Source organism: Podarcis tiliguerta (genome assembly GCF_965153285.1).
Source record: "Podarcis tiliguerta genome assembly, chromosome: 6".
Classification (NCBI taxonomy): domain Eukaryota; kingdom Metazoa; phylum Chordata; class Lepidosauria; order Squamata; family Lacertidae; genus Podarcis; species Podarcis tiliguerta.
Window position 1 is genome coordinate 548398 of NC_139539.1, and position 22658 is coordinate 571055.

The 22658-nt window shown below is 52.2% G+C and overlaps 1 protein-coding gene across 3 annotated transcripts in view; it reads right to left on the bottom strand.

Moving 5' to 3' along the window:
• SLC12A5 (solute carrier family 12 member 5) overlaps positions 1-22658 on the bottom strand; it is a 177384-nt gene that overhangs the window by 86162 nt on the left and 68564 nt on the right. For all 3 annotated transcript variants that reach the window (XR_014512827.1, XM_083447283.1, XM_083447284.1), the window contains exons 6-16: positions 20814-20944; positions 16392-16633; positions 15039-15250; positions 12764-12931; positions 11019-11117; positions 9869-9926; positions 6567-6741; positions 1966-2084; positions 1587-1685; positions 951-1070; positions 99-203 (exon numbers count right to left, since the gene is read on the bottom strand). Coding sequence is in view for 2 of the 3 variants with exons in the window: in XM_083447283.1 (XP_083303409.1) it covers positions 99-203; positions 951-1070; positions 1587-1685; positions 1966-2084; positions 6567-6741; positions 9869-9926; positions 11019-11117; positions 12764-12931; positions 15039-15250; positions 16392-16633; positions 20814-20944 (1528 nt within the window). In the remaining variant the exon portion in view is untranslated. The remainder of the gene's footprint in view (positions 1-98; positions 204-950; positions 1071-1586; positions 1686-1965; positions 2085-6566; positions 6742-9868; positions 9927-11018; positions 11118-12763; positions 12932-15038; positions 15251-16391; positions 16634-20813; positions 20945-22658) is intronic.

The following is a 22658-nucleotide window of genomic DNA, read 5'->3' on the forward strand; positions in this document are numbered from 1 at the left end:
TGGCAGCTGATCCAGGGCCCCTGGCACCCTACTGCCCAGCTGCCTTCCCACAGGTGCCCCCCGGTCTCCTTGCCTCTCCCAGAGTCCTGCTCCCTTACCTCCAGTTCTTCGTATGGGGCGGCCCTTCCTCCAGCCGCAAGAGGGCATAACGGGCCGCGCTGAGGGACAGGCCCCGGATCCCATCGCCCCACTCCTTCTCCGCTCTGCAAAGTCAAAGGTCATCCTCTGAGGCCCTTCTGGGTGTTCCTCTTCCACGAAAGACCCGGGGGGGGGGCAACATGAGAACAGGGCCTCTTCTGTGGTGGCTCCCTCTTGGTGAAATGCTCTCCCCAGGGAAGCTTGCCTGGCACTTTCACAAACCATCAGAGGGAAAGGCTGCCAGGCAAGGGGGAGAGGGACCCCTTCTTTTGTGGGGTGCTGGTGCACAGAAGCCAAGGCCAGGTTTTTTTTGGGGGGGGGAGCTCCTTGCAGTCGGTTTGCAGCAAGAAGGAGAAGGAGGGCAGAACTGCAAGTGAGCTGGGAGTGACCAGCTGGAGGCAGAAGATGGCTTTTTGCTGTCCTTTGCATCCAACGCTGCCCTTAAGGGGAAGCCAGACCCTTGCAGGATGCAAATACTCCGCAATCCCTCACTCTAGGAGCAGGTTGTAGATAGATACATCAACAGAGCGATATATCCACCACAGTCTGTGCTGTGTCTTATTGTCCCAGAAGACAACACAAACCCTGGGGTATATAAATTTAATAGGGAGGGAGGGAGGGGTCAGGAAAGGTGGAGGAAAAGCCCCCCCCCCTCTGCCCTGGAACTCGGGGTTGATTGTGGGATTGCAGAGTTGGAAGGGACCCTAAGAGATGCCTAGCCCAACCCCTGCAATGCAGGAGTCACTTGGCCTGGGTTCTTCCCCCAGAAAAAGACCCAGGAGGACCCGCTAGCCCCCGACCCGCCAACTTACCCTCGATATTCAATGTATTTGTAGATGAGTCCTGCAATCAGCATGGCCACCAGCGCATAGTACCAGGAGCAGATGAACATCAGGGCCAGGCAGAGGCTCATGCCCAGGAAGGAGAGGGTCCTGTGGGCACCAGGGGGAGGAGAGCTGAGCCCAGACCAGAGGAGCACCGGCAGCCACCCAGGCCTCCCTTGCCACCTCCATCGTTCTGCCCGGACGCTGGGGTCCAGCTCCGAGGGCCTTCTGGCGTTTACCTCGCTGCGAGAAGCCAAGTTACAGGGAACCAGGCAGAGGGCCTTCTTGGCAGTGGCACCCGCCCTGTGGAACGCCCTCCCGCCAGATGTCAAAGAGAAAAACAACTACCAGACTTTTAAAAGACATCTGAAGGCAGCCCTGTTTAGGGAAGCTTTTAATGTTTAATAGGTTGTTGTATTGTAGTGTTCTGTTGGAAGCCACCCAGAGTGGCTGGGGAAACGCAGCCAGATGGGCAGGGTATAAATAATAAATTATTATTATTATTATTGCCAACAGGAGGCTCCTACTGGAGAACAGGAAGGGCCACCCAAGGCCATCTAGACCAACCCCCTCGCTGCCCTGCAGGAACGGCAGCTTGAGAGTCCCCGGCCCTTCGCCACTCACCAGTGGTAATACCGAAACCGCGGCCGCCAGTTGGGGGTCCTCAGCAGCGTCTGCACCGCGCAGGCCAGGTTGACGAACATGTAGCACATCAGGAAGAACCTGGGGGTGGGGAAGCAAGGGCCTGAATGTGGGGGGGGGGGGAGAGGAAGGCTCCAAGCCACCCCTTCCCAGCGCCTGGAAGGAACTGCCCCACGTGGGGTGGGAGGGTGGAGCTGGGGAGGGCAGCACTGGCAGACAGGAGGGGCTGCCCCAGCTTGAGGGATGCTCAAGACCTGGGGGGGGGGCTGGGCAGTCCGGCCTCTTCCTGGGTGCTGGAGAGAGACCCCCTGCCCCGTGCTCAGAGGGGCCCCCAGAGGTCCCAGGAGGGGGAGGGGCGTACATGGAGAGGATTGGGGCCACCTCGTCCAGGGAGGCAATGAGGATGCCTATTTCGCAGATGCAGGCGGTGAGCAGGAGGGCCCAGGTGGGTTCCCCGTTGGCCTTGCCGTGCCCAAAGACCTGCGGGAGAGGAAGAGAGAAGGCAGAGAGACCGTCAGCAGGAGGGGGGTCAGGAAAGGGCCCCATACTTGCCCCTGGGAAGAAATGGCCGCAGCGCCTGGGACCTTTTGGGTTGGAGGAAAGGTGAGCCCAAGGCGGCACGAGAGAAGTTTGCCAAATGACGGCTGGCCTGGAGAAAGTGGAGAGAGAAGGGAAGGCTCTTTGCCCTCCAATGAGGCTGAGCGTTGGGAAATTCAGGACAGGTAAGAGAAAGCCTTTCTTTACGCAGTGCAGAGTTAAATTGTGGAACTCCCTCCTGCAAGAGGCAGCAATGGCCAAAAATTGGTTGGATTTAAAAGAGGGTTAGGCAAATTGATGGAGGAGGAGAGGGCTATGGATGGCTCTACTCTGCTTCCACAGTCGGAGACAGCAATGCTCCTGAATGCCACTTTCTGGAAACCACAGGGCTCTTGTGCTGGGATCCTGCTTGTGGTTTTCCCACTGGGGCATCTGCTTGGCCACTGTGAGAAGAGGATGCTGGGCTGGATCCCGCAGGCTCCCCTGATGTTCTCATGAAGGGGACAGCCAGACATGATCATGCACTGACAGCAGCCCAGCAGACGAGGTCCAGATCTGTCCCTGTTTGGCCTCCGCTGCCTGAGCAAAAGATGGTTCCTGGTTCCAGGGTGCAGCCAAGTCTTCTGGAAGCTGATCCGAAGTCCCCTTTGGGTTATTGTCCAATCCCTCCTACTCCATAATTTGAGCCTTTTATTTTTTGCAAAATCACACGAGGTTTTTTTAAATTGCAAATTTTGCCAGGCTCTTTATGGCGACACTTTGCTGATTTTGCCTCCTTGTTCCTTTTAGCAAAAAGGCAATGCCAAGTTGTTCAGGGTGCTTAAAACAAAAATGGAGCAGAAAGAGCTCCAAAAAAGATTTCTCTGAACTGAGAGAACCAGCAGTAAAAATGGCAAATGCAATCCAGTGTGATCAAAAGACATTTATTTCACAAATACACTCATGGAGTTTGAACTTGCAGTGAGTGACCCGGAAGGAGCCTGTGAGGTTGTAGTGAACAGCACCACGAAAATGTCACCCCAGTGTGTGGCAGCCACGAAAAGGGAAAATTCCATGCTAGGGATGGTCTGTCATGGATGCTTTAGTTGAGAGTCCTGCATTGCAGGGGGCTGGACTAGATGGCCCTTTGGGGTCCCTTCTAGTTCTACGATTCCATGGAAATAAAACTACAGATCTATGGTGCAGCTACACTTGTGTATAATTCTGATTTATGGTTGGGAAATTGAATGAATGGGGAAGTCACAGGTCTACAACACATGGGCTCTGGGGGTGGGATGTCCTTGCTAGGTGGGCCTCAGCCGCCCCCTGTATCAGCCCCTTGGCCTCCTTGCTCTCCTTTTGCTGTGGGGCCCCAGCCCCCCGGCAGCCGAGGAAACAGCTTTGGGCGAGAAGCTGCCGGGGGCGAAGGAAGGACCTTGCAGCTTCTGGCTCCAGAGCACCTTGTGGAAAGTGTTGAGCGGCAGACAAGGTGGATGTGGCAGGTGCAGCCGAAGCAGCTGACAACTCTGGCTACTTGAAGGGGACACCTCAAGGGCAGGAGGAGGCGCAGGAGCAAAGGGGGGGCCGTGTCCAAACCCTCAAGGCTCAGCGAGGAGGGGGCAGCTGGAACCGTGCACAGGGGCACTGCAAGGGCGGAAGAAGAAGCAGCAAAGGATGGAGGCATGTGGCCAGCCCCCTCCCTCTCTCCCGTCTCAAGGTGGGATCAGATGCTCACTAGGACGAAAAGGCAGCTGAACGGCTCCAGACTTCCTTTGCTGCAGCGTTTGCAACTCAGCTTACGAACATAAGAACATAAGCAGAGTCTGCTGCTTCAGGCCAAAGGGAGCCCATCTAGTCCAGCCTCCTGTTCTCACTGTTAGGATTACGATGTTTTGCATGGCACATGTCTGTTTACATTCCAGCACAGCTTGCCGGGAACTTCCGTTTGTGTATTGCTTTTGCTTTGTGCTTCCTGCTTTTGCTTGGACACAAAGGGGAGCAGACATGTTTTTCTTTTGTCCTGATGCTGAATAAAATGCTGGTAAATATGCTTAGATATGCCTCTGTCCGCCTTTCCATTGCAAAGAGTTCTTATCTCTGCTGGCTCAGTCTCTAAAGGTCTCTGAGGCTTGAGACACAGTTCTGATGCTGTTCTGAGAACCGGAGTTCGCCTGGCTGCCGGCTGGTGGGCTGGAGCCAGCTGACCAGATACTTCTTCCGGAGAAGCGCAGGCAGGACCTGAGCGCAAGGGCAACTCTCCTCTCCTGGGGTTTCCAGCACTGGTGCCTCCGACCCCGGAGCCAGAGCCCTCTCCTCCTCCATCCATCACCACTGTCTTCTGGAGGAAGGAGCTTGACCATGCCTGGGCTTCTGGCGCCCAGCTGGAGACAGGGCACTCGGCTAGACCCAGCCTGGCTCAAACCCAGCACCAGGCTCCCCCTGTTTTTCCTGTTTTCTGACCTTAGCTGGCTTGATGCTTCCACTCAAGAGGGGCTTCGCCATCCAACCCATTTGATTTGAGAGGAGACAAGGGGACAGGTGACCTTGGAGATGCGGGCGCTGAGACTGGCAGGGCAAAGCTGCCTCTTGTCAGGGGCCCTGGGCTTGTTTCCTTTTCTTTCTGACACCTGGAGATGTTTCTGTCGGAGGCAGTTTGAGGGTTGCGTGTTGGAAGCCCCTGCTCAGCCACCAAGCTCCCTGCCTGGCCTGGGGGGCAGCCAACCTCACAGGGCCCTGGGGGGGACGCAGCCGTTCCCACAGCCCAGGTGGCTTTTAAAGGGACGAGATACAGGGATGGAGAATTAATTGTTCTTGTTATAATTTGGCTATTGTTGGGAGTAAATTGGGAAACTAATAAAAAAAATTACAAAAGAAGAGAGACATGGATGGAGGAGGAGGAGCGAGAACTCTTTCGGGTGCCATCAGCAAAAGGGAACTTCCAGGCTACCTGCTGGGAATTATGGGAATTATCTTTGGGCTCTCCTGGACGCCTCTGACTGGCCACCGAGGAAGCAGGAGGACACAAGAAGCGCCTGTGGGGTCAAGCCAAGGCCAAGCTGCTCCACCATCCTGTTCTCCCAGTGGCCAGCCTGTGGGGAGCCAGCAAGCGGGATCCAAGCATGAGAGAAACTCTCCCCTCCTGCGGTTTCCAGCCACTGGGATTCAGGAGCATGGCTGCCCTGACTGCGCAGGCAGAGAAGCGCCAGCCAGGCTGGGAGCCCTCCAGGGCCCTCTTCTCCATGGTTTTGGCTAATCCTAGTGAGGAAAACTCCTGGCCTGATCCTGCTGAGGGTGCAAGGAGGGTCCGACCAACCTCTTGCTGTGTGTGCACACAGGCATGTGCATGTGTCTGTGCCCGTGTGTGTGCGAGAGAGAGGGGCGCAGGAGTGGGGGCAGGAAAGCCGACGCCTCCTCCCGTTCCCCAGCATGGCTCGTCCCTCAAGTGACGACTGCAAAAGAGGCAGCTGAGGAGGGAGTTTAAAATTAGCCGCAAGTCCCTGTCGGCTGTCAGCTTGGATTTGCGCAGATGTGGCTCACTAAGTGCGCCGAGTGCGCTGAGAAACTGGGGGGCCCACAACCCACACCCAGGCCGGCTTCACCAGCACAGACACACGCGCAGCACATCAGGCCCAGTCAGACAGGGGGGCCAGGCCAGGATCAAAACCAGTTGCATCTCTGTCCCACCTGCTTCTCCAAGGAGCTCAAGGGGGCCTGCAGGATTCTGCATGTTAATCCCCTCAACAACCCTGAGAGGGGGGCTAGGCTGTGAGGCGGGGACTGGCCCCCAAGGACTGACCCTCCTGGTGAGCTTCATGCCCAGGGGCGGGGGCGGGATTTGAACCCAGGTCTCTCCCCCAGGTGCTGGTCTGACCATCCAAGCACTGTGCCCGTCCCCCCTTTTCCTGCTACTAAGAAACAAGACCTCTCTACGTCGGTTGCAATAAACAGTCTGAAGCAGTTATTTAAAAGGCCAATTAGAAACAAACATTAAAGGTACATTATAGAGATACACATATATAATAAAGAGTAGAAAACATGCATACTTATTAAAACCACTTCTCAAGATTATGGGTTAAAGTTACGAGCCTGGAAAGTGCGCCGGGACAAAAACATTTCTAGCCCATAAGAGGGCAGTGAAAGGGAGTTCCCAAGAGGGCGGAGTTAGCATCATGTGACAGTTGCAGAAGTTCCAGCTCTGCAGATCCCAGCCCCCCCTGGGGGGGGGGGGCACAGAGTGACCTGAGGCCACAAGTGTAGGAGGGAAGAAGACCCCCCATGGGCCACTTCTGTATTCTGCAGGAGGGGGCAGGGTCCTCACCAACACCCCTGCCCAAAAAAACCCTTCACCACAACTCATCCTTGACTGCCCCAGGAAGGGTCTTCCTGACCGTCCCCCCCCCCCGCGCTGTGGCCACGCTCCTCCCTCCCCCCCAGGCAGGCACTTACCCGCAGAAAGGGGACGATGCCGTCGCGAGAGATGGCCTGCAGCAGGCGAGGGGCCCCCGTCAGGCTCTGCAGCCCAGCTCCGCAGGTGGAGAAGAAGGACCCAAAGACAATGACCCAGGGGGAGGGCCAGGCCAGGGTGCCCACCACCAGGTTCCCGCTCACGGCCTCGCCAAACCTGGAGGGGCAAAGGGGCAGGGCTGAGTGGATTGGCAAGCTCTGCGTTCTGCACAGTTGCATCTTCAGTGCTTTGGGTTTCGGTGTTCTGATTCTACGGTTCTGTGCTTTTGCGGTTTTCTGAGAGCTGCTTTTGGGCCCAGCACCTCGTGGGCAAAGCGGCACGTAAGTAAACTCAATGGATCAGCTGGTCACCTCGCCTGCCCTCTGCTGCTCTGAGCCCCATCCCACATCACAGAGCAGAACTGCCTCCTCTGGCTTTGTTTTATAAAATTTGCACACTGATTGATTGTAAAAAGATAACCCTCAAAGCAGTTTACAAAAAAGATAAAGCAATAAAATAATCTGTAAGAAGAATTTCCAAGAAGTGAAAATAACAAGGGACTAAAAACAGAATGAAACTGGCACCAACTTTCTAAGCAACTGGACAGGCTTGTCCAAACCAACATGCTCTGAGCAGGCATCGAAAAGAGAGCAGTGAAGGCACCTGCCTGGTATCAAGAGGCAGGGAGTTCCAAGGGTTAGGTGCTGCCACCCTAAAGGATCAGTTCCTTAAAAATGCAGAACGGATATTATGAGGCACCTCTGGGAGAGCCACTTCCGCAGATCAAAGAAGTCAAGGGGGCATGTATCGGGGTGATCTCACAGGTAAACGGGGCCCAGGTTGCAAAGGGCTTTATATACTAACGGTTTCGACTTGGCCTGATAGCAAACGAGCCTGATAGTGCAGATTTGCAGGCAGAGGTCTTGCATGCTGACAAGGCCTCCTTCCTGTCAGCAGTTGTGCTGCAGCATTCTGCACTAACTGTAGCTTCTGGATCGGGAGCAAAGCGATCTAGTCTTGATCCCTGCTGGGCACCTTCTGGGCCCAAAGAGGCCAGAGGTTGCCATAACTGACACCCCCAAAGCCTGTGTAGAAGCACAGCCCTCCCAACATTTCCGTCCCCAAAATCGGGATGTCAGGAAGGGTTTGCCAGCGCTTCCTGCTCACTTGCTCCAGAGTGAGCGTCTTTTGGGCCAGAATTCCAGCTCTCGACTTGCGCCAGGCCAGAAACAGGACATTCTGGGATCCAGACAGAAGCCAGGATTGGCTCCTGTGATCCGGGATGTCCCGCTTAAAAGGGGACCCTTGTGAGGGTGTGAAGAAAGGCTCCACCTGCTCCGCCCTTTCTCCAAGGGACTAAGGAACATGCAGGATTGGACCAACTAGCTTGGACTCTTCCTGGCCAGACAGAGCCAGGGCTCACCCTCCCAGGGGAAGGGAGGGAGACTTCAACAATCCAAGTGGCCTTGGCATCGGGTTCCCTCCAACTCCAGGGATGCAGTAAATTGGAACCCCTACATTGTTGTGGAATGGGCAGGATCAGTCCAGATTTAGAGCCACAGAGCTCAGGTTTATTTCAGAGTCTACACGGACCTTCTACTGGCTCCCCACACACTTCTATTCTGAAAAATGTTCCTTCATTTGACTGCTGGATTGTGTGTGATGGGTCTCAGAATGCCCCCTCCCTGTGCCCAGATGCTTGGCATTTGGGCTACTGGAAGCTTAGGGCTGGAAGTGGCTGGCACACTCTCCTGAGGTCTGGGGAGACTCAGCGACAGCCTGGGCTGCCTTTACTCTCTGAGTAACTCACAAGGGGTGTCAGTGGGAGGGAGCTGGCAGCAGCTGGCAGAGAGTAAGACCCACTGGCAGCCCTGCAGGGCTGTTGTGTTGCAGTTGGCAAGGAAGTGGGCAGGAGAGCCCTCTCTTGGCTCCCTCTTCATCTCAGAGGGCAGCAGCGTTGGGAAAGGGGGGGCTGCTTCTCCCCTTGAGGCCAGCAGGGACCCCTGGATGAGTTCGGCTCAGGGCAAGAAGTCCCTTCTTTCCTGGCAGCCACCATAGCTGTGCCAACCTTGCAAGGCTTATTAGTCCTAATTTTATTTCCATTTTTATTTTATTTTATTGATTTGCTAACAAACCTAAAGTGCAAGCGTGACGAAACAGAAGGAATCAAAGACTTAACCCACAAAGTGTCTCAGCCTGGAAGGACGAAAGCGAAAAGGAAAAGGACACAGCACAGCCGCAAAGCAGGAGAGGAAAGCACAAAGATTCCCTTTGCAAATCATCAAGATTTTTGAAATAAATAAAGTAAAGCATTCTCCAGCTGCATCTCCCATCCTTGCAAAGGTTCCGTATGGCCCTACATGAGCTGGTGGCCCTCCGTGACCAGGTGCCTCGGTATTTGCATAGGGAATAAAGCCATTAGTATTATGACCCAAAAATGTCAGTGGCGGCTGCAGCAGCACCTTGGGTGGCCTAGATAGGGGAAGGGCAGCTGAATCCCAGCTGCCAGGAGGGAGCTCAGCACCACAGGCAGCAGCCGAGGCCGGCATCCAGCCGGGCGGAGAGAGCAGGGAAGCGGGAGGGGTCCCTTGGCAGGGCGGGGGGGGGGCTGCACGGGGCGCAGAGCTTTCTGTCTTCCAAGGGCTTAGCAGGGGGTCCCTCTCAAGGCCACTGCCCTGCTTTGCTTATGCTCTTTATGTGGCACATTTTTTTTTTTTTTTACGCCGCAAACCTTTTCTCGATGGAGGGTGGCATATGCATTTATATGCCAAAGACCACAGGACAGTTTGCAACAAGAGGACGCAAGTTTGAAAACATAACCATATTATCTTAAGATCCTTGCATGTCCCACAACAATAGCAAAAAACAATACCCCGCCACAGACCTGTTTAAGGAGGCTGCAGAATGTTTAATCAACCCGAGGCCTGGTATTACCATTTTATAAATTATTATTACAGTCATACCTCAGGTTACAGACGCTTCAGGTTGTGTTTTTTTGGGTTATGGGCAGCCAAAACCCGGAAGTACCAGAATGGGTTACTTCTGGGTTTCGGCGGTCACACATGCGCAGAAGCACTAAATTGCGCTTTGCACATGCGCAGAAGCACCGAATCGCAACCTGCCTGTGCGCAGACGTGCCGCTGTGGATTGCGAACACTGCGGGTTGCGAACGTGCATCCCACACAGATCATGTTTGCAACCCGAGCGTCCACTGTATTATTATTATCATCATCATCATCATCATCATCATCATATATGCCAGGAGGCCAGGGGTCCCCCAGCCCAGAGAGAGAAGAATACTCACTTGTCCCGGAGCACGACGCCCTCGATGCAAGCGCCAAAGAGGATGACGGAGCTGATGTCTGTGGGGGCGTTAAGGAAGGAGGCAGCTGGGACGGCTGGAAGCTCTGCCTGGTCCTGAAGGATTAACCCCCCCCCCCGCCCTGGGACCAGGCCAGGGGGAATCAGGGCAAGTGCTGGCAGGGGGCAGGGGGGAGACAGAAGGGTGGTTTTTGGTGAGAGGGGTGGCCTGTCCGAGATTATTTAGCTGCAGTTCCTGCATTGTGGGGGGGGGGTTGGGCTAGATGACCTTTGGGGCCCCTTCCCACTAGACGACCCCATGATTCTGTGCTGCCATTGGGGCCGCTTGCTGTCTTCCTTCTTGACGTGGGAGCTCTTCCTCCCTTGTCTTTGGGTCGGCGTCCCAAAGAGGCAAAAGAGGAGGGCTGGTCTGAAGGCAAGAAGAGACTCAAAGGGAACACCTGGAAGGCACCTATTTATTATTTGCTTTTTTCATAAAATTTATACGCCGCTTCACTGGAAAAACAGGCACCACCTCAAAGCGGTTTACAAAGAGAAAACAGTAGCGAGAAAAATTAACAGCAACGTTTAAAGATTTTTTTTGGAAAGCGAAAATGACAACAGACCAAAAACAGATTAAAACACATGTTAACTTTCTAACTGAGCTTGTCTAAAGAAAAATGCTTTTAGTTGGCCCCCCAAAATTGCCTGCCTGGTATCAATTAGCAGGGAGTTCCAAAGGGCGCATTCTTACACATGCAGAAGGGATATTTACGCGGCAGCTGCAGCAGCGCTGATTGTGCAGATCAAAGGGGTCAGGTGGGCTCACGTGGGGCAAGGCAAACGTCCCGTCCCCATAGATGGAGGCAGCCCCTCCAAAATGGGCTTAGAGGCTCCTGGCCCAACATGTGCCCAGGGGGCAATATGTGTGTGTGACACAGAGACAGGGGTTTTTGGGGGGTGGGGTCTCGCTCGGGGGCATCAATCCAGCAGCCCCTGAACTGGACACACAGGTATGACCTCTATCACCTGCCTGAGCCCCATCTGGGCCTGCCGACAGCAGAGGGGCGCAGGACCGGCCAGCCCGGTTCTCCAGGGCCGCCACCTCCCTCTGGGAAGAGGGGCAGGCCCCCCCCCCCGGAGGCAAAGGATACAGACTGCGGACGTGGTGGCGATGGCGAGGATGGTGCCCGTGGGGATGGACTTCTGAGCGTCACGCAGGTCTCCAGACCTGTTGGAACCAGCCATGATCCCTGGGGAAGAGGGAGGAAAAGGTCAGTTGGAAGGGACCCCCCAGGGTCATCTAGACCAACCCCCTGCAATGCAGAAAACACAGCTCAGGAATCCCCAACAGATGGCCCCCGAGTCTCTGTTTTGAAACCTCCAAGGAAGGAGAGCCCCCCCCACCTTCCCAGGGAGTCTTTTCCCCAGTCAAAACAGCTCTATCACCATCAGAAAGTTTTCCCTAAGGTTTGCCTGGAATCTCCTTTCTTGTAACTGGAAGCCATGGGTTCGAGTCCTGCCCTCCAGAGCAGGAGAAAACAAGCTTGCTCTCTCTTCCATATGACAGCCCTTCAGGTATTTATCATCTCTCCTCCTAGGCTCCTCTTTGTCAAGCTAAACACTTTTCCAAACTCACCACTGGACACCGTATTCCAGGTGAGAGGAGAAGGTCTCCTCATTGGGGAGCATCTCCTGCATCCTCAAAAAGGATGCTTGAAGAGGAAGGGGCTGATTGGCAGGTGGGAGGGGGCAGGGGGGGCTTCCGATTCTGGTGCCCAGCTGAGCCCCCCGCCAGCGTCCCTCTCGGGTGCAGATGTGAGATCCCTTCCTCTCGTTATCGTGGCCCAATTAGTGCCAGCTGTAGTGGTTAATGAGCTGCACATGAGGGTGCTTGTTTGTAACAAGGTCAGGCCAGGACCGGGGCTGCTGTGAGGGCTCCCTCTGTGGAAGCTTTGCAGGACAGAGCACTGCCCCCAACCCAAATAAAAAGGGGTTTCGTGAGGGGCACGAGAGGAAGAGGCTGCCGTGTCTGGGATCTTGGCCCCTTGAAGGATGTGGGGAGAGAGGAATTGGGCTCAATTCAAGTGCTAAAGGGAAGCAGCCTCATCTGCACATTCCAAAACAATCTGCTGACCGAAACTCAGCCCTCCTTTGAGAGCCACCTTTCCCTGAACTTTGCAATGCCCTTCTGCAACCAAATAAGCTGCACAAAACTGTGTCTATTCCGGGAAAGCATATGCAATGCATAGGCTGGCGAATATTTTAGAAATGCATTGTGTCAGAGGAAAATGCACGCAAAAAAAATGTGTGTTAGCGAAAGTGTGTACTGAAATGCTAATCAGTTTTCATGGTGGGTTTTTTTGCTTTTAAAAGAACCCCACCCCACAAACTCCTGCTGAACCATGGAGGATTGAGCCTCACATGGGACAAAAGAGAAGCTGAAATCGACAGGGACGCCGACCCCTGACCTTTGCCCCAGGACTTGAGGAGTGGGCTGCGGGATGAGCCCTTCCCTGTCCTTCCCGGTGCCTGGGGGCTCATGAAGCAGACCCCCTCCCAGCCTCTGAACTGGGTGTTGGGGGCTGCTGTGCTTCTCAATCCTCACCTGCCCCTGGGGTAAAGGGGGGCATCATCAAAATGGCCCGAGGTCCAGGGCTCCATTTATTGTGTTGGGGGGTAGAAAGTAGAGAGGTGGGATCAATGACGCCCAGCCCCAAACTTCCCCAGCCCCATATGGCCTCCTAAAAGTCATGCCTGGCAGGTGGGACAAGTGAGAGCTGGAGGAAGCGCTCAGCACCTGAGACCCGCTCCGTCCCCAGGCACCCTCCTCACCTGTGCCCCAGAGACTCTGCCCCACCTGCACCCGGGTGCATCCCCCCCAAACAGAGTCCATTACCTGTGACTGAGGGGAAGTAGATGCCCACCAGGAGGGTGAAGTAGGAGGTCATGTCGCTGAAGACGTAGGGCTGGTCCATGTCTAGGAGGGGATCTGCAGCGGCCGCCGAGGTCATCCCAGACTTCTCAATGATCACCCCTTTGGGCAGGTAGGTGCTCCAGAGGTTTTCTGCGGGGGGAGACGCCATGAAGCGGGGCGGGTGAGTGGCTGCCATCCCCAGGGGGTGGCCCCACCCTCTACACCTGTGGAGGAAGGCCCCCCAACCCACCGCCAAGCCCACCACCTTGGGCTGGGTTTGGGCACCGCACAACTGGCACGGTCCCTCTCCGCCTTCTTGCCAGAAATGCCACTAGTCCTGCCCCCAGAGCCAGTCTGAGGCCTCTGCCCCCCTCCGTGCCCCCTTGCCCCTCCCCCTCTGGGCAACTCACCTGCCAGCAGGTCAGGGAAGGGCCTCTGCCCCACAGCACTCTAGGGTTTTAGGGGGCACCAGAAATGAACTGCGCCACCCTCCACATCCCGGAGACACAGCCGCGGGAAAGCAGAGAGCCGGTGTTGGTGTAGTGGTTAGAGTGATGGATTAGGACCTGGGAGATCAAGGTTCGAATCCTGATTGATCCATGCTGACAGCTCATTTATTCGTCTTGCGTTGGGGCATTTCTGAGGGGTTTTTGTTGGAGGGGGTATTGTTGCAGATGATACAATATTTTTGTATCTTTATTTTGGATTTATGTGGAAATTGTTCAATTTGGTTGTGTGCTTTTTGAAGTTTTCTTTATTATTTATAACTGCTTTTATGTTTGTGGTTATTTAATTTTTTTTAATACATTGTAAGCCGCCTTGAGCATAGTTTTCACATTGGAAAGGCAACATACAAATAAAAGGATTGATTGATCGATTGATCTCCACTTGGCCAAGAAATTCCCTGGGGGTGCCCTTGGGGGCCAGTCACCACCACTCAGCTTAGCCTACCTCACAGGGATTAAACGAGGAGGGGGAGAAAACGCCCCCTTGAGCTCCTTGGAGGAAAAGGGGGGATGTTCAGGCCATAAATGAATGTGTGTTTAGTCGTTCAGTCGTGTCCGACTCTTCGTGACCCCATGGACCAGAGCACGCCAGGCACTCCTGTCTTCCACTGCCACCCGCAGTTTGGTCAGATTCATGTTTGTAGCTTCGAGAACACTGTCTAACCATCTCGTCCTCTGTCGTCCCCTTCTCCTTGTGCCCTCCATCTTTCCCAACATCAGGGTCTTTTCCAGTGAGTCTTCTCTTCTCATGAGGTGGCCAAAGTACTGGAGCCTCAGCTTCACGATCTGTCCTTCCAGTGAGCACTCTGGGTTGATTTCCTTAAGAATGGATGCGTTTGATCTTCTTGCAGTCCATGGGACTCTCAAGAGTCTCCTCCAGCACCATAATTCAAAAGCATCAATTCTTCGGCGATCAGCCTTCTTTATGGTCCAGCTCTCACTTCCATACATCACTACTGGGAAAACCATGGCTTTAACTATACGGACCTTTGTTGGCAAGGTGATGTCTGCTTTTTAAGATGCTGTCTAGGTTTGTCATTGCTTTCCTCCCAAGAAGCAGGCGTCTCTTAATTTCGTGGCTGCTGTCACCATCTGCAGTGATCATGGAGCCCAAGAAAGTAAAATCTCTCACTGCCTCCATTTCCTCCCCTTCTATTTGCCAGGAGGTGATGGGACCAGTGGCCTTTATCTTCATTTTTTTGATGTTGAGCTTCAGACCATATTTTGTGCTCTCCTCTTTCGCCCTCAATAAAAGGTTTTTTAATTCCTCCTCACTTTCTGCCATCAAGGTTGTGTCATCTGCATATCTGAGGTTGTTGATATTTCTTACCACATCCAACTTACCAAGGTTCATGGTTCTTACATTCCAGGTTCCTATGCAATATTTTCCTTTACAGCATTGGACTTTCCTTTCGCTTCCATGCATATCCGCCACTGAGCGTCCTTTCGGCTTTGGCCCAGCCGCTTCATCAGCTCTGGATCTACTTGTACTTGTCCTCCGCTCTTCCCCAGTAGCATGTTGGACGCCTTCCGACCTGAGGGGCTCATCTTCCAGCGTCATAACTTTTATATGCCTGTTGTCTTTGTCCATGGAGTTTTCTTGGCAGGGATACTAGAGTGGCGTGCTGGTTCCTGCTCCAGGTGGATCACGTTTGGTCAAAACTCTCCACATCTGCCCATCTGCCCAGGTTCCCTGTGGCTTTTGGGGCTCCCTGTTTGATCCCCAGTGACACCACTGAGAGCCCTCCTACCTTGGATGAGGCCGGAAGCGGCTCCCGGGATGCCCTGGATCTCGGTGACGTTGTTGAGGGCGAAGTACTCGTCGCAGGAGGCGTTGAGGAAGCGGGAGGAGCAGAAGAGCCCCCAGAGCTGGGAGCCGATGGTCTCGTTGCCCTCCTGGACCACCTTGGTGCAGATGTCAAAGCCGTCGCGGGACAGAGTCCGGTTGCCCAGCAGGCAGATCCTGGGGGAGGGGAGAAGGGGAGAAGGGTCACCTCTTCGCTGCCTCCTGGCCTGAGGGGCCGCCCGGCAGGTTCTTGCCCCTTCCCCACCCAAAGGAGAGGAGGGATTACTGATGGACTGGGTTATAGAATTGTAGAGAGCCCAGTGGGAAGGAGAGTCCAGGGGTACCTCTGGCTGCAAACGGGATCCGTTCCGGAGGCCCGTTCACAACATGAGCAGAATGCAGCCTGTGCATGCGCAGGTCACAATTTGTCGGTTCTGCGTATGTGCATGACGTCATTTTGCGCATCTGCGCATGCACGAGCGGCAAAACCCGGAAGTAACCCTTTCCGGTACTTTCCGGTACTTTCCGGTACTTCCGGGTTGCCGTGGGACGTAACCTGAAAACGTGCAACCTGAAGCAAACGTAACATGAGGTATGGCTGTATTGAAATGGAGACACACACTCCTCCCACTTTAGACATCATCATTAATAATAATAATAATAATAATAATAATACCCCACCCATCTGGCTGGGTTTCCCCAGTCACTCTGGGCGGCTTCCAATGAAATATTAAAATACAATAGTCCTTCAGGTATTTATACTTTAAAATGAGTATTCCCAAGAAACCCCAGGCCTTTCTGCTAGGTATCGTCAGACCAGAGAATGGTTTCATTTGTTTCTGTTTGCTATGACAGCGGCAGAAATAGTTTATGACTCTGCGCTAAAATGGAACAAAGAAGTTCCCACGAAAGAAGGCTGGCTTAGGAAGATGATGGGATATATGCTGGGATGGAGAGACTAACTGAGAATCAGGGAACCAAACGGGGGGAAAGATGGAACAGGATGGAAATATTTTGAAAAAAATAACATGGTTGTGTTAAAATGCATGCAGGATTTGAAGTATGAGAATTTGCGGTTTAATAATTTAGAATTAATGCATGTAATGGATAAAAGAGAAGTAACACAACAGCTTTATAAGGGAACGAAAGAAGACCATGGAAGTGGATGGAGAGTCAAGGGATATGAGAGATAGGTTTGGATGGTGTTTCCGAAGAATTTGTAAAATTTGGGAAAATAATAATAAATTATATTAAAAAAAGAAACGGAGGCCCCTGTTTGGTGTGGGCTGGCTGGGGGTTCTTCCTCGTTGGCACTTACGGGAAGCTGGGCGGGTCAAAGGCCGACTTGATGACTCCGGCGTAGATGGCCAGGATGGAGAGGATGACGCAGCCCAGGAAGACCAGGGCGAACTTGTTGACGTACTTGACGCCCACAAAGACCACGGTGGCCATGCAGGTGAGCACACATGTCCCGTAGACACGCATGTTGTTGAGCATGGCAGCCGCTTCTCCACTGGCGTCCTCGGCCTTGAAGATGGCCATCGGGGGGAAGATGTAGGCCTGGCGGAGAGGAAGGAAGGGTTAGGATATAGTTCCCCTCCACTTTTAGAACAGATGTGTGGAGCTGTTGTATGGCACATGTCTGTTTCCATTCCAGCACAGCTTGCCGGGAACTTCCGTTTGTGTATTGCTTCTGCTTTGTGCTTGGACACGAAGGGGAGCAGACATGTTTTCCCTTTGTCCTAATGCTGAATAAATGCTTGTAAATATGCCTCTGTCTGCTACTTCTGTTGCAAAGAGTTATTATCTCTGCTGGCCTGCGTGCTCAGTCTCTAACGGTCTCTGAGGCTTGAGTCGCAGTTTTGATGCTATTCCAAGAACCGGCCGGTGGCTGGAGCCAGCTGAGGGCTGCCAATTGCCCCCATCTCCCCGGACGCATCCCAACAGGTAGGAGACCCAACTCAGAGGAAGGCAGGGCCACCTACCCTCAGAATCACAACCTTGTGGGGTTGGAAATGGCCCCAGGGACATGGCGAGCTGCTGGATCAGGCCAAGGGGGCCCCACCGAGTCCAGCATGTGGTTCTCACAGCAGCCAAACAGACGCCCATCATGGGAAACCAAGGAGCAGGATCCGAGCACCAGAGCAACTCTCCCCTCCTGTGGCTTCCAGCTGCCTCTGACTGTGGAGGCAGAGCAGAGCCATCCTGGCTAGGAGCCCTCGGTAACTTTTTCCTCCATGAACTTGTCTTGCTGGCCGTGACTGCCTCCTGTGGCAGGGAGTTCCACAGTTTACCCACTGCGTGACGGACTCCAACATTCAGTTTCATTGGATTCCCATGAGTTCTAGTGTTGGGGGGGGGGAGTTTTTCTGTGCCGTGCATAATTTTATAAACTTCTATTATGTCACCTCTTACTTGCCTTTTCTCTAAACTATTATTAGTTTTATTATTAGCATTACTGCTTCACCTGTAGATCTTAGCAGGGTTCACAACATTAAAATACAATATGAAAACAAAAAACACATCATAAAACAAGAACAAACCCATAGCCCCTGCCCCCCACCAACTGCACAGTCCCCAATGCTGCCCCTTTCCTCCTAGGGGAGTTGCTCTACCTTATTATTATTATTAATCATTGATTTGGTCCACTCCAACCTCTTGCAATGCAGGAATCACAGCTAATGAATCCCTGGCAGACGACCCCCCCCCCACCTCGCCTTAGAAACCTCCAAGGAAGGAGAGTTGGCCACCTTCCAGGGGAGTCCCTTCCTCTTGACCCCCAAAGTTCTTCCTGATGTTCTGTTGGAATCTTTTTTCTTCCACTTTGAATCTGGAGCAGCACAAAAACCAAGCTGGCTCTGCCTTCAGTGGGGCAGCCCTCCGGGCACCTCTCATGCCAGGTCTCAGAAGTGGACCAAGCAGCCCCCCAGAAGGGTGAGGGGTGGGCCCAGCTGGAGGTGGGGGTGTCTTGGCACAGGGGGCCGTGGGGAACGCTTTGGAGAGGCTTCATGGGGCTGGGGGGGGGGCTCTGTCCTCGCTTGGGTCAAATGAGGGCACGGCTGTGCATCTTGCAAACCAGCGGGGAGGGGGACACCCCTCTCACAAGCTGCAGAAAGGGTTCTGGGAGCCCACAGACGCAGATGAGCTTATTGCACCAAAAGGAGATTAAATTACCCCGGCTCATTTTAATGCTTTTAACGTGGATGACAGCTCCCCAATCTCAGGGTGATAATTAATCTGTGAAAGGATATATGCTACGGATTGTCAGTTCACATATCTTCACGGCGGAGGCATAATTCCACACTCGAGCATCTTGGAAACGCAAGTTATTTAGTATATGTGATAAGTGCTGAAATGGCCTCTTTAGCAAGAGCTTGGGTGAGAGGGTGACATAAACGATCCCATTTGCACCTAGAAATTGGGAACAATGAACTCTGGCGCTGAGCAGTGGGACTTGGAAATATGCGAGGGGCTCCTCTTGGAAAAGGATGGGGCACGGCTGCGGCTTTCTAAAGGCAGAGGCCGCTGCTCCTTTTGCTGGTAGGATTTTCCATGGTGGTTTAATTTTGATTGCAAATGTTTCCTGAGAAGAGTGTCGTGAAGCCCCGAGATGTGACTGGGGAGTGGGTTTCTCCAGCCTCATCCTCCGCTGGCTGACTCTCCCTCCTTCCCCAGAAAGGGAGGGGGGTCTTGCGGGGGGGGGGGGCCTTGCATCTGCAAAAGTCCTTTGAGCCGACAGGGACAAGCTTTGCATCCAAAACACCCCCAGCTTCATTATAGTCTCCCTTTTGCAGGGAGACAAAAGCACAAGCGGGAAAAACAAGCAGGATATTATGCCGGAGAGAGCAAATGAAGGATACGGAGATGAGATATCAGGTCACTTAAGCTTTTTGCTTACATCTTCTAAAAGAAAAAAAGGGAGACGGGACAGCTATTCTTCCGCCTCAGGATCCAGTGTCATTATTTATGTTTGCTTTTAAAAATATATCTATTTCTGGTTCCTTCGAAGGGAGTCTTTCATGAACTCCTTTTCTCTTCCAAGGCAGGGGCTGCATTGTATTTTCTTAAAGAATCTCTTTTCATGGAATCGCAGAGTCGGAAGGGACCCCAAGAGCCATCGAGTTCCATCCGGACTCTCTGCTTTCTGTGGACCAAAATGAAACCCAGAAGCCGCTCTTTGCAAATCCAGCCGCCATGCCAGGAGCCACTCAGGTATTCCGAGGTTGTTCTGCTTTGAGAACAAGGCTGCATTGCACAAGAGCTCCTTAGGGCAGCGGCAAAGAGATTTTATTTTTGGAAAGAATTTGATATTTGAAAAATGGGGAGGGGGGAACACTGAAGTCATCAGGGGGGAAATCAGAACTTTGTTAGACTTTCTTTCCCTCCAGATTCACTCTTCCCGGGCTGGCGTGTTGTTGCCAAAGTCGGCTTTTTGTATCGTTATTTTACATCGTGTGGAAATTGTTCAGTTTGGTTGTGCACTTTCAATTGTTGTATTTATTGTTTATGACTACTTTTGTTGTGTTGCAGTTGTGCAATTTTTCACTCTGCAAGCCGCCTTGAGCATGATCTGAACTGCAACACAAGGATCTGCCTGTGTGAGAAGAGTTATGGTTTGGCAGCGGGAAACAAGTCCCACAGAGGGATAAGAAGGAAGGCAGGTCAGAAGGACTTGAAAATTGGCCTGGCGGGGGTTAAACAAGACACTTTTAAAATGGATTTCCCCCCACCCAGTGAAGGCCAAGGGGCTTCAGGGACCCCCACCACGCCCGCCCTCGCTGCTGTCAGTCTGCCTGCCGCCTGCCCCCACTCACCAGCAGAATCTCTCTCTCTCTCTTTTAAAATTGCTTTCTTGAACTTTTAAAAACATAACACAAAATAAAAGTTATCAATAATAATAATAATTATCAAAATCTGTTACATTTTTTCACAGTCTTCTTTTGGTTCTAACGACTTCCCACCAATTCCATATAGATTTAAGTGTGTATTTAACTAGTGCACTACAGTAGTACCTCGGGTTAAGAACTTAATTCGTTCTGGAGGTCCGTTCTTAACCTGAAACTGTTCTTAACCCGAACCACCACTTTAGCTAATGGGGCCTCCTGCTGCCGCTGCACCGCCAGAGTACAATTTCTGTTCTCAGCCTGAAGCGAAGTTCTTAACCTGAAGCACTATTTCTGGGTTAGCAGAGTCTGTAACCTGAAGTGTATGTAACCTGAAGCATATGTAACCCGAGGTACCACTGTATTCATCTCTTCTTTTAATAATTACTTATTAAAGATATTGTACTTTCTTAAACTTATTCAGTAGACTACAGAAGCTATTCAAAGGCTGCCACAGACTTCATGCTATTACAATCTTTAATGTAACTTTTAAATAAATAAACCACAATTTATTTAAAAAAAAAATACTTGGTCTGCATGGTCTCTTATTTTTCCTGAAAGCTTAGCCAGCTCTGCGTATTCCATTCATTTTTGCTGCCACTCCGACTTTGATGGTATTTTTCCTCCTCTCCAATTTGTTGCTATTAAAATTCTTGTGGCCACTGTCACGTATGAAAATAGCTCCCTTACAGTCTTTGGTATGTCAGGACCTAATATTCCAAGAAGGAACGCCTCTGTTTTATTTATATATATAAACAAAACCTTAAACATTTTTTAAAGTTCCATATATATTTCATCCCAGAATTCCTTATTCTTTTTTGCATGTCCACCACATATGCAGCATAGGTCCCACTCACCAGCAGAATCTCGATGGTGCCCAGGATGTACATGGCACCTGCAAAAGTGGTACCCAGGTAGAAGCAGAGCCCCACAGCGCCCCCAAACTCAGGGCCGAGTGAGCGGGAGATCATGTAGTACGACCCGCCAGCTGGAGACAGTCGGAGAGAGAGAGAGAGAGAGAGAGAGAGTTAAGCTTTCATTTACGCAAAAGGCAGCATCTTCAAAAGCAGAGATATCACCTTGCCGACAAAGGTCCGTTAAAGCTCTGGTTTTCCCAGTAGTGGTGTATGGAAGTGAGAGCTGGACCATAAAGAAGGCTGATTGCCGAAGAATTGATGCTTTTGAATTATGGTGCTGGAGGAGACTCTTGAGAGTCCCATGGGTTAAACCTCTCCATTCTTCAGGAAATCAGCCCTGAGTGTTCACTGGAAGGACAGATCCTGAAGCTGAGGCTCCAAGACTTTGGCCACCTCAGGAGAAGAGAAGACTCCCTGGAAAAGACCCTGATGTTGGGAAAGATGGAGGGCACAAGGAGAAGGGGACGACAGAGGTCGAGATGGTGGGACAGTGTTCTCGAATCTAACAGCATGAGTTTGACCAAACTGCGGGAGGCAGTGGAAGACAGGAGTGCCTGGCGTGCTCTGGTCCAGGGGGTCACGAAGAGTCGGACACGACTAAATGACTAAACAACAACATACACATAAGCATAAAGTAGCCCCAAAACTTGTGCAGGAGCAACCTGCTGGGGGTCTGAGTGCCAAGGGAAAATTGCACAAAGTCAGGAAGACCCAACAGAACCAGTCTCTCGTGCGTGACCATCCCTCCCTTACTGGGCTTTGTGAAGATCCCATGAGATCTTGTGGGGTCATTGCAAGATCTCAGATGGTCCCTTTCAATGGTTTTCCGTCCCTCCCTTTATTTATTTTCCTGACAGTCACACAGAGCTGCAATTGTGCAAGTAGATCACACATAAGTTGTGGGTCTGCTGTGCTTCATCTCTGTGCTGGCGCAGGTCTGGGGAGTGAGTGAGGCTGGTTAGGCACCTATGGTGGACATGCCCCCGGGGCTGCCAATTTGGAGGAGCAAGCGTCTAATGAGAGAAGTAAAATCACACATGTCATGAAGTCTCCAGAGCTGGCATTCCCAAATCTGCATTGAAATGAGAACGAGGGCTTGGCAGATGAGCCATCAGCTGGGTTTTGCTTAGTGGCAGCATATGTGAAGGACTTGAATGGTGCAAACTTGGACGCTTGGGACAAGAGAGGGTGGCGTGTCGCCCTTATGGGGTGAACTGACCAGCAAATTAGGTCTGGCACAAAGACACCTTTGCGGGAGAACGCGGGAGCTTTATTTCATTCACAAATTTGAAACTTCATTGTATCCTTTCTGCCGCCTTCACTGTATCCTTTCTGCCACCAGCTAAAAACATCCTTGCTGAGACAAGCCAGCCCAGGTGCTTAGAAATGCTGGAGTGAATTTTGATCCATTTAAGTCTTCGTGTGTTTTAAAGTATTGTAAATCTTCTTGTTTTTATCTTTTTGTAAACTGCCCTGAAGGCTTTTCTTTTCAACATCCGAGTGGTGTATAAATTTTATGAAACAGACAAATAAAATAAATAAATGAATCTCCAGAACACCAAAATCCAAGGGTTTGTGGATCTCGTAACTTGTGAGTCACGTCATAAGAATGTGTTTTACAGATGTTATATGTTATGGTGTGTGTGTGGGGGGAGTACAGGTTTGCATAAAAGAGACTCCCATTCTGCCATCATAAAATCCTTGTAGCCAATGCCAGCATTTGGGCACTGGGGTGGGGGGAAATTGGAGAGCAACTGCAGACCCCCTCAAGTGTCCCTCCTTTCC